The sequence below is a fragment of the Podarcis pityusensis genome, assembly GCF_964106645.2.
Source record: "Podarcis pityusensis genome assembly, chromosome: 12".
Classification (NCBI taxonomy): Eukaryota; Metazoa; Chordata; class Lepidosauria; order Squamata; family Lacertidae; genus Podarcis; species Podarcis pityusensis.
Window position 1 is genome coordinate 7138813 of NC_138037.1, and position 16117 is coordinate 7154929.

At 45.8% G+C, this 16117-nt stretch overlaps 1 protein-coding gene across 2 annotated transcripts; it reads left to right on the top strand.

The window, feature by feature from the left end:
* Nucleotides 1–479: 479 nt before the first annotated feature.
* On the top strand, nucleotides 480–15647 carry SEC22C (SEC22 homolog C, vesicle trafficking protein). 2 transcript variants are annotated; one of them, XM_080974266.1, is made up of 7 exons: nucleotides 480–614; nucleotides 3530–3739; nucleotides 4530–4693; nucleotides 6288–6467; nucleotides 8102–8220; nucleotides 9807–9872; nucleotides 10681–15647. In XM_080974266.1, the coding sequence occupies exons 2-7, from the start codon at nucleotides 3558–3560 to the stop codon at nucleotides 10879–10881; spliced, it is 912 nt and encodes a 303-aa protein (XP_080830392.1). In that variant the 5' UTR covers nucleotides 480–614; nucleotides 3530–3557; the 3' UTR covers nucleotides 10882–15647. The 2 variants fall into 2 exon arrangements, with proteins under 2 accessions (XP_080830392.1, XP_080830393.1); XM_080974267.1 differs by lacking the exon at nucleotides 480–614 and adding an exon at nucleotides 1801–2392.
* Nucleotides 15648–16117: the final 470 nt, after the last annotated feature.

Below are 16117 nucleotides of genomic sequence, written 5' to 3' on the forward strand. Positions count from 1 at the left end.
CCTCCCAACCTTACAGTGTTATGATTCGATGACACTTCAGCCCCAACAAGTACGGCCAACAGCCAAGGCTGATGGGAGTTGTAGTCCACATGTTGGACTACAACTGGAGAGGCGCCGTTCCTCTGTCTACGCAGGGACTCTTCTCACGGAGGCGCCCCTCCGTTTCGCAACCGGAAGTTCAGATTGCGCATTTGGCTTCTACCTCTTAGGGCACGCGGGACTTGCAAAGGGAGGCGGCCGCTGCCGCGGCCTAAACCAATACAACTCACATGCTGTAACCAATAAAAGTTGTGGCCTAATTTCGCCCATTAACCTAAAACAACGTCTTTGTGTGTCTTATTATAATCCTATGCGGGTGGAGGTGTCCTCGACTCACAACCGGAAGTGCAGGTTGCGCATTCGGCTTCTACCTCTTAGGGCACGCGGGACTTTGCAACGGGAGGCGGCCGCCGCGCGACGCTCTCCCGCCGGCGCCTCTATGGCGATCCGCTCCGGCCACCTCCATCTCTGTAGCCGGAAATGGACGGGCCGGGCGCGTTTGTTGTGGTGGACGCCGCTTCCTCCGCTGCCTGCGCGGCCGCTGTGACGGCGAGGCCCCGAGGGGAGAGGGCGAGGTGAGGCGGGAGCCCCGAGAGGGTCAGGGGAGGGAGGCCTCGGGGAATGGGGCCGTTGGCTGAAGGAAGCGCGTTGGTCACGCAGCGGGGGTGACCGTCGGAAGGGGGCGCGGCGAGCGGAGGAGAGAGAGAGAGAGAGGGACCTGGCTGGGACCGAAGGGGGAATGGGCGCAATTCTGGGCCACAGAGGTCTCCGGGTGGCGCTCTGTCCCCGCGAAGCCTACCTCGCGGGGCTGTTGTGAGGCTGAATGGGAGAAAGGAGGGGCCGCGTGCGCCACTCTGGGGGTGAAAGGCCTGAAACAAATTGCATGAATAAGTCCCTCACACACACACACACTCTCTGCACGTGTAGCAAATGCAGTGCCGGATTTATGCTGAACAAGCTATAGCTTAGGGCCCCATTCTCTTGCCCCCCCCAAAAAAAAACAAATTTAAAGGAAAAATAACCTGGATGTACATTTCCAAAATATAAGATGAAAAACAAATAAAATAAAACCTACATACAGCAGCAGTGTTTGTGTTGTGTAGGCTCCTATGATGTAAGCCATGGGCCCTGCCTGCTAGCCTGCTCCCTAAAATATCACTTAGAAAGGGTCCCATTACCTTCAGTAGCGTAAAGGTAAAGGGACCCCTGACCAATAGGTCCAGTCGTGACCCACTCTGGGGTTGCAGCGCACATCTTGCTTTACTGGCTGACGGAGCCGGCGTACAGCTTCCGGGTCATGTGGCCAGCATGACTAAGCCGCTTCTGGCGAACCAGAGCAGCACATGGAAACGCCGTTTACCTTCCTGCCAGAGCGGTACCTATTTATCTACTTGCACTGGTGTGCTTTTGTACTGCTAGGTTGGCAGAAGCAGGGACCCAGCAACGGGAGCTCACCCTGTTGCGGGGATTCGAACTGCTGACCTTCTGATCGGCAAGTCCTAGGCTCTGTAGGGCCTCCTCAAACCTAAATCCGGCCCTGGGTGAAGGTTGTGAAACAAATTGCATGAATAAATCCCTCACACACACACTCTGCACGTGTAGCAAATGCAGTGCCGGATTTATGCTAAACAAGCTACAGCTTAGGGCCCCACTCTCTTGGGGGCCCCCCCAAAATTTAAAGGAAAAAACACACCTGAATGTACATTTCCAAACGCTAAGATAAACTTCTTAATTGTATTTCAGTTCAACAATTACTTTGATAAAATACTTATTTTGTTATGTGCAAATGGCTTTCGATACCTATCAGGTCCGCAAATTACCAGATACACTCAACACAAAAAACAATGACAATTTGTTTTTGAAAAAGGACAGCTGGGTATATAAAGGGCCCCATTACTTTCAGTAGCTCATGGGTTGGTTTACAGTATCAAGGCAAAGCTATGGAAAGGGTATTTAGATAGTTTTGAACTGTAGGTGGGGAAAGAGTGGCTTAAAATGGGGGAAAAATGTATTGGTTTAAGGTGTAGCTCAGCTTGTTCTGGATAAAGTGTGTGTAGAAATCCAGTTTGAGGAGGGATCCTGTTGCTGCAGAACTGCTGATGTTTGGAAGGAAAGGGCGGGCAAGCAATGAGTTAGTTTAGTGCTACCTGTATGCCCTGGTATTCATAACAATGCATTCGGTGCCCATTTAGAACTGGATATATATGAACCTGCTGGGATTAAAGAGCTTTTCAATGTCTGCAGGATTAAAGAGCTTATCAAGCTCTAAACAGAACATTAACATGTTAAGTTGTTAGGAACGGCCTGTTCAACCTGTTCAATACAGCGCTGCAGACAACTGAGATTCATTGAGGCAAGTTCATAGTTGGAATTATCCTTTGGAACCTGGCTGAAGTCTTGTGCAACGTGGTGGATTATTTAAGATTAGACAGTTATGCTTCTGTTCTATAGACTGTGATGTGTGGTTAAGTAATGTGGTTTCTTTTTCTTTTCCTTTTTTTTTATTACAAAATATGAGAAACCCAACCCACTGATAGTGCTGCTTGTGTTCTTTAGCCTTAGGGCACTTGCAGAGAGGAGTAGATAGTTCTGATGCTGATGATGCTGATGCTGATAATAATAGTAAATAATACTTTTATTATTTGTATGCCACCCATCTGACTGGGTTGTTCCAGCCACTCTGGGCGGCTCCCAACAGAATATTATTCTCAATTGGAATGACAGCCTACTTGAATTTAAAAACAAAATCAAACCCACCCCTGTTGCACTTTCAGAAAAGACACTTCTTCCTGAACTTCCCTGGTGATAAAGATATTCACATTTTTTTATTTTTCAGTGTGAGCGCACCACGCTTATTGTCGCTGAACTTTCTTTCCTTTTCGATATATTTTCTTAAATTTGATGTGTAAAAGTAACTAAATAGAATATATTCACGGGTCCTTCACTGAATCCCTCTGCTTACTTAAAACCCCCCTTTTCAGTTGTGTTACACCGACTCTGGAATGCTCTCCACAGCTTGGTGATGTCTTTTCGCTGCTGCGTGGTGTTCAAAAATACATTAGTTATTTTATCTAGTGTTACTCTTATAGTCCAAGGAGCCATGCGTGGTTCTCTAGTGTGGAGCTCTGCATTGCTTTCCGTAGAATCATAGAATTGTAGAGTTGGAAGGGACCCAAGGGTCATCTAGTCCAACCCCCTGCAAAGCAGGAATCTCAGCTAAAGCATCCATGACAGATGGCCATCCAACCTCTGCTTAAAAACCTCCAAGGAAAAAGAGTTCACAACCTCCTGAGAGAGACAGTTCCACTTTTAGTCAGGCTTGGGGAAAAACAGCAACACATTGCTGCTGCTGTTTTATGCTGCTATATATATTGTGTGTGTGTATGTATGTATTGTAACTCTTCATTTTAAACCGTATTAGCCTCGGTGGGAGGTTTTGCTCAAAGAGGAGCAAATGAATACATTGAGTAAACGAAATACTTATTTCCAGGTTGCCCCCATGAGTTCTCCTGTGGAGGATGTCCATGATCCTCTTTGCCTGCGTGGTTCGGGTGAGGGATGGACTTCCACTCTCTGCCTCCACGGACTTCCACCTAGACCAGGACTTCTTGGAATGCAGGAAGAGGCTCAAGACCTTGTCATCCATTCTGACACAGTATCCAGAGCGTGGGACAGCCAAAGAACGTGACCTCAGTATACAGTAAGTCATGTTTCAGCTTGGCAGAAATGTAGGTTTTCCCTGAAATTGCCTTTATGGGTAGCTTCATGTGTGTTCCCTTGATAGTAACATTTTATTTATGTGTTTACACAATTTGTACTTTGCTTCATTAAAATATATATCTACAGTTATAAGAAAAGGTATGGTAATAAAATCCCAGCTAAAATTTAAGAGATGCATAGTGTCACAATCTGAAAAACAAAACAAAACAACAACCTAGAGCCATTAGGGAAAGCCTGAATAAACAAACAGGTTTTTTTTTAAAGTGGATGAACATGCCACAGTTGATGCCTCTTAGATGACATGTAAGACTCGTAGAGCATATTAGATTTTTCCTATTCCAAAAATTGAGGGGTGCTAAAGTCAAGTAGGGCGTCTGGCCAAGCCTCTCTGTAACCTCTTTCTGCTTTGTCCAAGGTTACTTCCTGATAACATGCAAGTTAAGCACTCATCCATAGCTGTGGTCTCTGATAGCAGCAAGCTCAGCAAAGGGTAGTGTTTTTACAACTCTGGGCAGCAGCCTACCCCCTGCATATTGAGAGATATTCTTTAAAATCAGTGGAAGTGTAAGGCTCACAGTCTGTCTGTTTCAGGCAAGGGATGCAGTTCTGTGCTTGAACAGCAAACAAACCCATCTCCTACATTGCTGGGATTCTAGGTGCAGAGCTGTGACTACAGCTATTGGGTGTTTGTTTGTTTTTTGCTGCTCTGGTCCCTTAGTTAAGTTTGTGTCTGGTGCTTGTAGTGAATCCTGGGTTTTTCTTCTTCTCAGCTTTCATTCTTCTGGAGACGTGGCCTGCATGGGGATTTGCACCAGCAGTTTCCCAGCTGCCATGGCTTTCTGCTTTCTGGAAGAGCTCCAGTGGGAGTTTGCCACTACCTATGATGCCACCAGTGTGGGCCTGGCTTCCAGACCGTATGCTTTTCTAGAATTTGGTGCGTACCATGCTTGCCTTGTCTCTCTTCTTCCTCCTCCTCCTCCTCCTCTTCAGGAATCAGTAGCAAGCATCGCATTTCAAATAAATCAAGAAGCCCGGCTAACATTCTGCCTTATACTAGCTGATATATCTTAATGGCCCTAACCTCAATTGATGGTATCTGCCAGAGAGGAAGCATAGCGATAACCATCCTGCCCAAACAGTGAAATAATCTATTTGTGATACTTATTTGGGGTTGCCCTTGGAGACTGCTGATGGTAAAAGAAGTAGAAGGCATTGAACATTTTGCCCACATATGTGGTGCTGGAGTATTCAAGGACTTAAGCCCATCCAAGTTAGGTTATGGATGAGGACCATTTGCTTCAGATAAGCTGCTTGTTCAGCTGAAAGCAGCAGTTCTTAATTTTGTAGAAACTCCTTGTGTGTCCTTCTCCTCTGCATAATAACATAAGAAGTTCCCTGCTGGATCAGTGGCCCACCTAGTCTGGCATCTTGTTCTCACAGTGGTTAACCAAACGCCCGTGGGAGACCTGCAAGCAGGACCTCAGTGCAACAGCCCTTTCTCCCCACTTGTGTTTCCTAGGAACTGGTATTCAGAGGCCTACTGCCTCTAATGGTGGAAGTAGGTCATTGCCACCAGGCAAACAAGACCCTCTCCCAGTGATTTCTGATGGATGTACTTGTGTACTTCCAGTAGCCCTATGGTAGTATCAAGCAGTCAGTGCTTCTCCTTCTCCCCCCACCCTGGCCAGCCCCTGGGAAGGTACATTCCTTATTGTTTTCTCTTGCAAGCAGCCAGTACTTATTCCATGGAAGCTGTGGCACATTTGACCAGGCTGCATCTATTCTGTGCCCAATGCCAATTCTGTACAAATCTGGCACTTGGAAAAGTTTAGTTTCACTGGCTGCATATGTTTCACCAAGGGAGCATATTTGCATGCATTTTGTCAGGAGCAGGTCAGGCGTGACTCACGTGGCGTCAGTGAAGTTAACTCTTTATCCAAAGAAACAAAACAGCTCAGCAGGCCAGGCCTAGTGAGCACAGCAACCCTTTCTGGTAGACCTTGCCCCAATGAGGCAGTTGTGAGGACAGAAAGTCCTGCCTTCCCACCGTTCCCACCGATTGCTTGTGTCCTTCCCAAGCAATCTGAGACTTTGTCATCTTGCCTTTTGCTCTGCCCTCTTCACACCTCTTCTGGTTCTGAGAGACCAGCGGGGAGGAGAGCTGGTCGCAACAGGAGGGGGAACCCCCCCCCGGCTTTTTCAGCAGCCTGCCTGATTTTTGCCTCTTGCCCACTCCACTCCAGCCTCCGCTTCTGTCTCTGATTCTGGGCTGCTTTCTACCACAGACTCCCCCTGCTCACGAAACCCTGTTACCTCTTCAGCTTCTGATGCCTCCTATTCCCAGTCTGCTTCCTCTTCTCTCTCTCTCCCATCTTCATCCCACCACCTCTTCCCTTGCTCTGAGCCTTCTTCTCTTGGGGGGGGGGGGCAGTTCCCCACGTGTGCTTCCTGCCACTCCTCTGCATCCAGCCAGTCCCATGGCAATTTTCCTACTTTCAGTGATTTCTTTTCTTGCTTCTCTGATGCAGACAATGTCATTCAAAAAGTCAAAGGCCGTTTCAATTACACAAACTGCGCACAGACGAAGTTCAACTTGGAAAAGATCCAGGAAGAGCTCCTCTTACGGCCTCCTGCACTTGTGAAGTTGGAAGATGCGGAGCTGAGGAATGGGATTGTGAACGGCCACACGGAGCTCCACACGGAATCTGGTGAGTCACAGTCCACAAAGGTGGATTCTTTGTCAGCCATACTCAGGAGCTGGTTGGATACTTTTACTTGCTAATTAACTTTACTGCAGTTCACTAATAGTTCCAGCTGATAGGCCATAGTCACAGCCAAAAATACAAGAACAAATAAGAGCTTGCAAAGGCATCCTATTCACTTCTGTAATAGTTGTGGCATATTATTTGGATGCTATAGTACTATCGGGACGTGGGTGGCGCTGTGGGTTAAACCACAGAGTCTAGGACTTGCCGATCAGAAGGTCGGCGGTTCGAATCCCCGCAAGCTCCTGTTGCTCGGTCCCAGCTCCTGCCAACCTAGCAGTTCAAAAGCACGTCAAAGTGCAAGTAGATAAATAGGTACTGCTCCGGCGGGAAGGTAAACGGCATTTCCGTGCGCTGCTCTGGTTCACCAGAAGCGGCTTAATCACATGACCCGGAAGCTGTATGCCGGTTCCCTCGACCAATAAAGCGAGATGAGCGCCGCAACCCCAGAGTCCGTCACGACTGGACCTAATGGTCAGGGGTCCCTTTACTTTATAGTACTATCAGAACTTTACGTGAAACTTTAAGCACACTAAAAGTGGTTCACGTGACTTGTTTTGTTAAATAACCCTGTTGGGTAGATCAGTATTGTTACCCAGATCTTGATCTCCCAAGAGGATTCCTCCCAAGAGGAATACAGCGGTACCTCGCAAGACGAGTGCCTCGCAAGAGGAAAGCTCGCAAAACGAAAGGGTTTTTGGTTTTTTAATAATAATAATAATAATAAATTTTATTTATATCCCGCCCTCCCCAGCCGAAGCCGGGCTCAGGGCGGCTAACAACAATAAAACAGTACAAAAGTACAGCATAAACAACAGTCTAAAATCATTCGTTATAAAATTAATTAATTCAAGCCACTGGCAACTATTGGGCCAGAGCTCCGCGAAGATTGCCGAGGGAGGGAGTCAGGCTGTGCCCTGGCCAAAGGCCTGGTGGAACAGCTCTGTCTTGCAGGCCCTGCGGAAAGATGTCAAGTCCCGCAGGGCCCTGGTCTCTTGTGACAGAGTGTTCCACCAGATCGGAGCCACAGCCGAAAAAGCCCTGGCTCTAGTTGAGGCCAGCCTAACTTCTCTGTGGCCTATTACAGAAGTGAATAGGATGCCTTTGCAAGCTCTTATTTGTTCTTGTATTTTTGGCTGTATTTTTGAGTTGCTTCGCAAGACGATTTTCCCTATGGGCTTGCTTCGCAAGACGGAAACGTCTTGCAAGTTTGTTTCCTTTTTCTTAAAACAGTTAATACAGTTGCGACTTGACTTCGAGGAGCAACTCATAGCACGCGGTGTGGTAGCCTTTTTTGAGGTTTTTGAAGACTTTGGTGATTTTTGAAGCTTTTCCAAAACTTTTCCGACATCGTGCTTCGCAAGACGAAAAAAACCGCAAGACGAAAAAACTCGCGGAACGAATTAATTTCGTCTTGCGAGGCACCACTGTAAGTGCTTTGCAAATGATGTTGTGTGGAACTAATTCAGACACCAGGGTAGGTAAGAAACATGAGAAACGGCTGTAAATGACATAGCAGTGCTCACCATTCTCACTCTCTCTTTCTCATTCCCTTCCTTCTTTGAACTGGCCTGAAGCTCCTGCTCACAGAATGCAACCTGTGTCTGCTTTGGGAATCTTATCTCTTGTTCTCAACATTATGTGTGGAGCATTGAATCTCATCCGAGGCGTCCACCTTGCAGAGTATTCATTTCAGGTAACTGGGGAGATGACGTGGGGACGAGGAGGGTGGAGGTAGGAATTTCTTTGGTACCTGTCCAGACCCCTGCGAGATCAGGCCGGTGGCTCATCTAGTGCAGTATCCTGTTTTCACAGCGGCCAAGATATATATCTTAATGGAAACCCACAAGCGGGGTTGATTTCCGCAGTCATGTTTGACATGATAATTTTTTATATTCTGCTGGAAGCCACCCAGAGTAGCTGGGGAAACCCAGCCAGATGGGTGGGCTATAATCATCATCATAATAATCATCAACAACACAATGTAATTTAATCTTGCTGGGTTAATGTGGTGATCTTTGTTAAGGGAACATTAGTTGCTTATACAACAGCCATGTGACTGTAAATATAATTACTTAAGATCAGATGTCAAGGTTAGCAACTTCAATTTTTGAGACTTTCTAGTACACAATGAACCTGCTAGGAACTGTGCGCATGTTAAGCCTCTATGAAAAGAAAATGTAAGCACTTTATTTGTTTCTCATGCTGTTTGGCATTGGCTGCTGTTTATACTTTCGTTAGTATCTGATTGCAGCAGAAGCACTTATCATATTTGACTCTGCTTTATATATTTTAACCCACCAATATCAGTTTTCTGATAGTTTACTTTATTATAAATTTAAAATGTTATAATATCCATATTTTCAACATGAATTGTTTATTTGGATTATTATATGACATTATCGGGCATTTAGACCTTAATTGTAATGATGCGTTGATTTGCAATTTTTGCTTTTGTGTCATTAGCCACTTTGGGCACATTTATGTGGGAGAGCGGCATACAGATTAAAATAATAACTTAATACCTGCAAATTGGCCACTGATAAATTTCGACTGGGAAGCATCTGTGGAATCAATGTCCAAGACAGTAATGAAACCAGTAAGAGAGTTAAATAAATATCTAGGCTTATTTTACATATTTTGCCCAGTGGGGGCCCCCACTCCGTCTTTTTAACAGAGCAAGAGTAACTTAGATATTGCAAAGTTCTGTGCAAGTTGAAAGCTGGTCAAATGTGAACCAATTAAACCAGACTCCGTTCAAAATAGATGAACTGATCTATCTCAGAAGAGCTCTTGACATCTTTGATGGGTTTGATGTGAGTGCAAACACCATTTCCCACTAAATGGGGCTGTTGTTTGTTCAGAGCTATAAAAATATATTGTTTTACAAACTCCTTTTTTATTTAAATGCTGTGGAATAATTTTGAACTAGATGAGTACTTTGGTTTACATTTGTTTCTTCAGTGGCATGACTCACTGTGTACACAGTCTTAATTGTAAGTTAAATACCAGTTCAGTTCCTTCCTGATTCTGTTGTTTTGAGTGCTGAAGTAATAAAATAAAGACCACTGTGTACCTTCTTGAAACAAATTCATTCAGGCTTGCACACAGTCAGGGAGGCTTTCCAAATGCTTTGTGCCCCCTCCTTTTAGATGCACATGACTTAACACAGATATAGATTGGCAGGCAAGAGAGTATTTTTTCCTCCTATGGTCTAATAACTTTGTGGACTTATTTGCACCGACTGAGTTAATTTGACCTTCAAATGTCATCTTCCAACAGGAAGACCGCAAAGGAATTGGAAATGTGATAGCATTTCTCCTTCCCTTTGTAGCCTGCTTTTTGTTGGTAAGTATATTATCTGTTTTCTTCCCACGAAAATCAGACGTGACATGATTTGCAGTCTTGCGGGGGGCAGGGGACGCGGGTGGAGCTGTGGATTAAACCACAGAGCCTAGGACTTGCCGATCAGAAGTCCGCCGTTTGAATCCCCACGACGGGGTGAGCTCCCGTTGCTCAGTCCCTGCTCCTACCAACCTAGCAGTTCAAAAGCACATCAAAGTGCAAGTAGATAAATAGGTACCACTCCGGCGGGAAGGTAAATGGCATTTCTGTGCGCTGCTCTGGTTCGCCAGAAGCGGCTTAGTCATGCTGGCCACATGACCCGGAAGCTGTCTGCAGACAAACGCCGGCTCCCTCAGCCTATAGAACGAGATGGGCGCCGCAACCCCAGAGTCGGTCACTACTGGACCGAATGGTCAGGGGTCTCTTTACCTTTATAGAATATAGAGTCGTAAGGGACCCTAAGGATTGTCTAGTCCAGGCATGTCCAACAGGTAGAGGGCTTTCCCCCTCCCTAAGAAAAGCTCAACAACTTTGACCTGAACCCCCCAAAAGCGGTTAGCCCACTGCCAGTTTTTAACTGTGAGTAGATCGCAGTCTCTTGGGAGCTGGCCACCCCTAGACTAGTCCAACCCCCCTGCAATGCAGGAATACGCAGCTGTCCCAAATGGGGATCGAACCTGCACCCTGGGCGTTATCTGGAGAAACCAGAAATTGGACCTAGGAACTCTCGCATATGAAGCTATGTCCCTTCCTTTCATAGCCTGGTTGCTAAACTTTGCTAAACTTCTCTCTGGTTTTCTTCCTTTTCCAGTGCTGCCTTTACCTGTTCTACAGTTCAGCCAGGAAGATAAAGGTCTTTGTACTTTTCGTCACAATCTGTCTATGCAACATCTACCTGTATGGGTTAAGGAACATCTGGCAGATACTTTTCCACATAGGAGTGGCTTCCCTTTCTTCCCATCAGATACTGACACGGCAAGTTGTGGAGAAACAGCCAGACTTTGGAGTATGAAAACGATCGTGGAATACCAGCTGCGGGTTGTTGTTTTTTAAAAAAATGTTTGGTTTGGGAAAGGGGGTGTTTAACGCTGGTCAAAACCAGCTTGTGTAAAATGGCGAGGGTTTTTTTTTGTCACCCAGCCTTTCCCAGAAGAATGGGTTTTAGCCCACAGTTGTGGGTTTATAGAAGCTCAAGGGAACAGGCATATACTGTGTTCAACTCAAGGCAGGGTCCTTTGAGCACCAGTCCTTTTCAGATCAACGCACATAATCTAGAGAATGATCTGGATGCCCTTGCCGGAGTGAAGCAGAGCCGAGGGCCTGATAGGTCCTTCCTGTTCTGGGATTCCGGGAGAAAGATAGGCTGCAGTTTCCAGCAACCATAAAACAAATAATCTGATCTGTAGTGTCCTGCAAGCAGAGAGCAGGAGAGCTCTAGACAACCCCAGAACATCAGTCCATGCCCCACTGGAGAAGGCAAGCCATACAGGGATGGTGATTGTTGCTTTCACGCTGAAACCCCCCCCTAAATACGTTCCAGTCAGTCAAATACCCACATGGCACCACAAAGGCCAGGCTTTTGACTCCTACAAGTTTAAGACACAGGTAGAGCTAATAGAATGGTTCGTGGCTTTTTTATGGCAAAGATGGCTTTAAATGGTAGGCAGCTTATTGTGACTACGCTAGGGGAGTAGCAACTGATATAATCTCGAATGCAGATTATAGATGCCGTTTGCATGCATTTAGATTAATAGTAATGAACGACTTGTTGGGCAAATGCTTTGTATGTATTAGAGGTAACAGGAGGAAAAGGCTAAAGAGCTGAATAGGAGGTTTATCAGTAGAAGGTGGTCCATTGGGGCAAATAGGCAGTGCCCCACCAGCCCAGGTGTGCTCTCAGCCAGGCCCCACCTGCCTGCTTTCTTGCTCGCAAGCTGTCCAGAAACTGGCTCTGTCTGTCAGCTTCCTCCTCCTCCATCTCAGTGTTGCTCTTGTGTAACTCGGCAGGAAGGAGGATAGGGGCAAAAATAGAGTTGATTGGTTCTGCCTGTCATTGGCTCTGGCGCCACCTGCTGTTGGGCTCCCTGACTTCTGCCCTACCAGTCCCAACATGCACCCCCCATCAGCGGTGTCGATGTTCCTTTGCAAATCATCCAGGCGGACGTTCCTTGCACATCCTATTCAGCACTTTTTCTTCCTGGCCTGTGTGTTGTTTGTACAAAGGCACTGAAGGTAGAACAGGGTAAAAAAAAGAGGTCCGTTGGCAGAACAGACAAGTGGGAGATATCAGTACTAGGCATTGTCTCACTGATGGGGATCAGGCAGCACAAATGAGCCCCCCGCATTTGCTCCCCATGCAGATAAAAACATTTCAGCTGAACTGGACAGCTTTTAAATAGCGACCAGGGTGCAAGTTGTCTGCCAGCAACAGCACTGGTTTAGGGTGGCTTCTGGCAACTGGTGCATCTGTTGTGATTCTTAAAGAGTTCTAGCTTTCACTTAAATAAACGAAAATGTTTCTAGTCGTGTGGGCTGAGGAAATGAGACTAAAAAGAGAGAGAGATAGTCTTCTGACAAGTCTATAGAGAAGGGAAACAAGCCTGGACTCCAGTTCCAGCTTCTCTGCCTTCCTGTCTTGCAGCCCACACCTTTAAAAAAGAAAAAGCAACTTGCTCTATGGCAGGGGCTCCCAATAGCCTCCCTAATGCAGCTTTCCGTGTGCAGAAAATTTCCCGAAGGAACTTTGAATCTCCCTTTCATGGTCCGCCCTGATACAATTCAGGCACATTTATTAACTTTTGTAAGAATATATGATTTATATTAATGGAAGCTATTGCCCTTTAACTGAGACTAGAGCAGGTTCTCTCTCTCCTGATACTCTTATTGCAGCTCATTGGATGTATTTAAGATTTGTGAACAGAGTTTAATTTAAGAGCATGCACTTTTGAAAGTAGTAACTAGAACCTGTGCTCCTCTCAGCCTCTGCTGCACTGTACAGTCCGGTATTTAACGTGTAGAAATATGCCAGCGTTTACACCATTTGTGAACCCTTTTTGATAACTTTTGGAACAAAGTTTGTCGTGTAAAGTTTTGATGCAGTTTTTCTCGGTGACGGATTAAGATGTTTTCCAGGACACTCTCTTACTTGTGGTAGTTTGGGGTTAGAGTAATTTGTTGGACTTCAAACCATTCTCACATTCATCCTTACTGCATGTCCTGCAGGACTCATCCCCCTACTCAGGATTTTGTATTTTCTCTTGACTATGAGAGTGGTGGGGAAAGGATGAAGAGAATTAACTTTCTTAGTCTGCAGACAGCTTGAGGTGCGAGCTGAAGAAACTAATAATTCTCTAAAATCTGCTGGTAGCTCACACTGAGACTTCATTGTGTGTTTAATAGCTGACACCCACCTCAAGTCACAAAAGCAACTCACATCATCTCCTGCTTCCCCTTCACTACCAAAACCATTGCCTCTCCTCTGCCAGCTATCCCAAATACATCTTGTTCCCCTTCTAATTTCAGCATATCAGTGGAATGCGCTCCATCTGTGTTTTCATTTTTTTTTTCTTAAAAGGAAAGGTCTTCAAAACTTAGCCTGTGACCCTCAGCAAGCTTAGAGATTATCCAAAGAGTCAGAAAAATCTCTTGGTACAGCGATTGGGTGGGGATGGCGTTTTTGAATGAACCAACGCACAAACTCCCTTCAGCATAGAAAACTAGTATGCCAGAAAGTGCACTTCTCTTCTTTTTAGGAACGCGCTTTTTTCTTTTCACCTGTGGGGCATTCACACACGCGCATGCTTCCTTCTCCAATTGTGTAATTACGTCATGCACAGAAACGTCGCATGAAATCAGCAAGATTTCTTTTCAAGCCGACATATTTGGCGTTCAGGTTTTTGATGAGGCTGAGCAGCAGTGCCAATCCCTGTACAGATTTCCACAGGACATAGGGGAATCCAGAGGGTCAAATGCAGGGCAGAAGTTTGTGCAATGTGGGTAACCAACTGCGCAGCTAGTTCTGTGCTTCCACCTGGGCCCCCTTGGCTGGTTCAAAGCTGGCACTGCTGTTGGTCAGCCACTTTCATTTTGGTGATCTGCAACCTGCAGGGAAGCCACATACACAATGCAAGTGCTTTATGGTCTTGCTTTTCCCTGCAACCTCTTAGCCCAGTGTGCTTAGTGCCTCCTGGTTTTACAGATGGGGTAACAGGCTGCCCGGGACGCGCGTGGCGCTGTGGGTTAAACCACAGAGCCTAGGACTTGCTGATCAGAAGGTCGGCGGTTCGAATCCCCACAACGGGGTGAGCTCCCGTTGCTCAGTCCCTGCTCCTGCCAACCTAGCAGTTCGAAAGCATATCAGAGTGCAAGTAGATAAATAGGTACCGCTCCGGCGGGAAGGTAAACGGTGTTTCCGTGCACTGCTCTGGTTCGCCAGAAGCGGCTTAGTCATGCTGGCTACATGACCCGGAAGCTGTACGTCGGCTCCCTCGGCCAATAAAGCGAGATGAGCGCCACAACCCCAGAGTCGGTCACAAGTGGACCTAAGGGTCAGGGGTCCCTTTACCTTTACCTTTAACAGGCTGCCCAAACCAACCTCAAGGCGAGCCAAGGATTGCCAGGCGGAAACCCACAGCCCCATCCTCTTGACCATAACGGCCACCATTATTTTGATACTGTGTCATTTACAAAGGAGAAGTGCAAGTTTGATATGCTGATTTCACATATTTTGAGTTTTTTAAAAATAAAATAAAAAGGGCATGTGCTAGGCTGATTGGGGAAATTAATGAGACAGCATGAGAATCTCAGGGTTGTGGGTTCGAAACCCACACTGGGGGAAAAGATTCCTGCATTGCCCAGGGTTGGACTAGATGACCCTCGAGACCCCTTCCAGCTCTACAGTTCTTTGATTCTATGAGCCTAGGTCTCACTGAGGTGGTCTGTCCCTGAGTTTGTCTATGGGTGGGGGCTTTCAGGGTGGAAATTCCCCCAATGCTAAATAAATTCCCTGCTCATGGAAAACCAGCGTGTAAGGGAGAAGGCTAGAGTAGAACCCTTCTCCTAACAACTTGATAAGATGGTTTCTTTTGCTTAATGAAATGTTTTATCCTGTGAGCCCCACAACCTACGGTCTGAAGCAGCAAAACCCAGATGTTGAGTAGATCACGTTACTGAACGCTGACTCTTTACAGCAGTGTTTAGAACAATTTCCCTGTGTTAACTGCAGTGCCATTACAGTATCTCGTTTATGTAACGGGATTATATCCAACCAAGTTTTACTCAAAGTAGATCCATTGAATTGAATGGAACTAAGTTGGCCGTGCCCATTAATTTCATTGGGTATTGTATACAACTCAATCCAACAAATTGATTAAAACCATGCTGAAAAGGGGCAGAGTTAAGAATGTATTTTGAAAAGGACACATATAGGATGGTTTTGTGCTTCTTTAGTAAACGATGCCCATTCCTGCTTCCTCATTTCACACTTGAGTTTTGTTTTAGTAACAGCCAGCTAATGCCACATTTTGATTTGTACAATTAACAGGCAGGTTAGGATTTTAAGCAAGCTCCCATCCCTTTTTTATTTTCAAACCAAAGAGATTCTTCATACTTTTTTTGCGTGTGGAAAAAGAGGTACAATTTTTCTGGAGATGTTTTTGCACTGTATTATAAAAAGACTGATCTTTCGTCGCTGTCGAAGTCATTTTTTTTGCATGGGTGTACATATGTATATAAACTAACGGACAATTAAAAGTCAAAGAATAAATGACCTTTTTGTAATTACTTGTGACCTGTGATTTGTACAGCATCGGGCTGGTAAGTCCTGCCTCTTTCCTAAGTCCTCTTGCAACTCTTCAGGGTCCTGAAAGATCTGTAGATCTATAGAACTTGCTAGCGCAAGTTAGGAAGGATATTAATAAACAATATACCCTCTCCTGCCTTCCTGAACATTCCCACACAAAGCATGTGTTTTGCCACTAAACTACCGTCGCTCCCCAGTTTTCCTTTATGAGATCCTGAATGAATTGGTCCAAAGCCCTTCGTGCGTTTGATCTGTTTCCCTCTTGGCCCTGCACCTCCCGTCACTCTGAAAAAGAAAGCAAGGCCTGGATGCGTTCAATGGTTTGTTCTTCCAGATATCTGTATGTACAACACTCCTGTCGCTTCTCTTGTTTGAGCTTGTGAAACAGGGACACCGGTTGATGTCAGCAGAGGAAGCAATTAGGAGCTGCTTTCCCTTTTGAAGTTGT

Bases quoted from the DNA above. Each gene is read 5' to 3' on its own strand.
- SEC22C (XM_080974266.1), top strand. From the start codon at position 3,558: ATGTCCATGATCCTCTTTGCCTGCGTGGTTCGGGTGAGGGATGGACTT. The intron at 4,694-6,287 runs GTGCGTACCATG...TCTCTGATGCAG, and splicing joins GTATGCTTTTCTAGAATTTG to ACAATGTCATTCAAAAAGTC. The intron at 9,873-10,680 runs GTAAGTATATTA...TTCCTTTTCCAG, and splicing joins TTGTAGCCTGCTTTTTGTTG to TGCTGCCTTTACCTGTTCTA.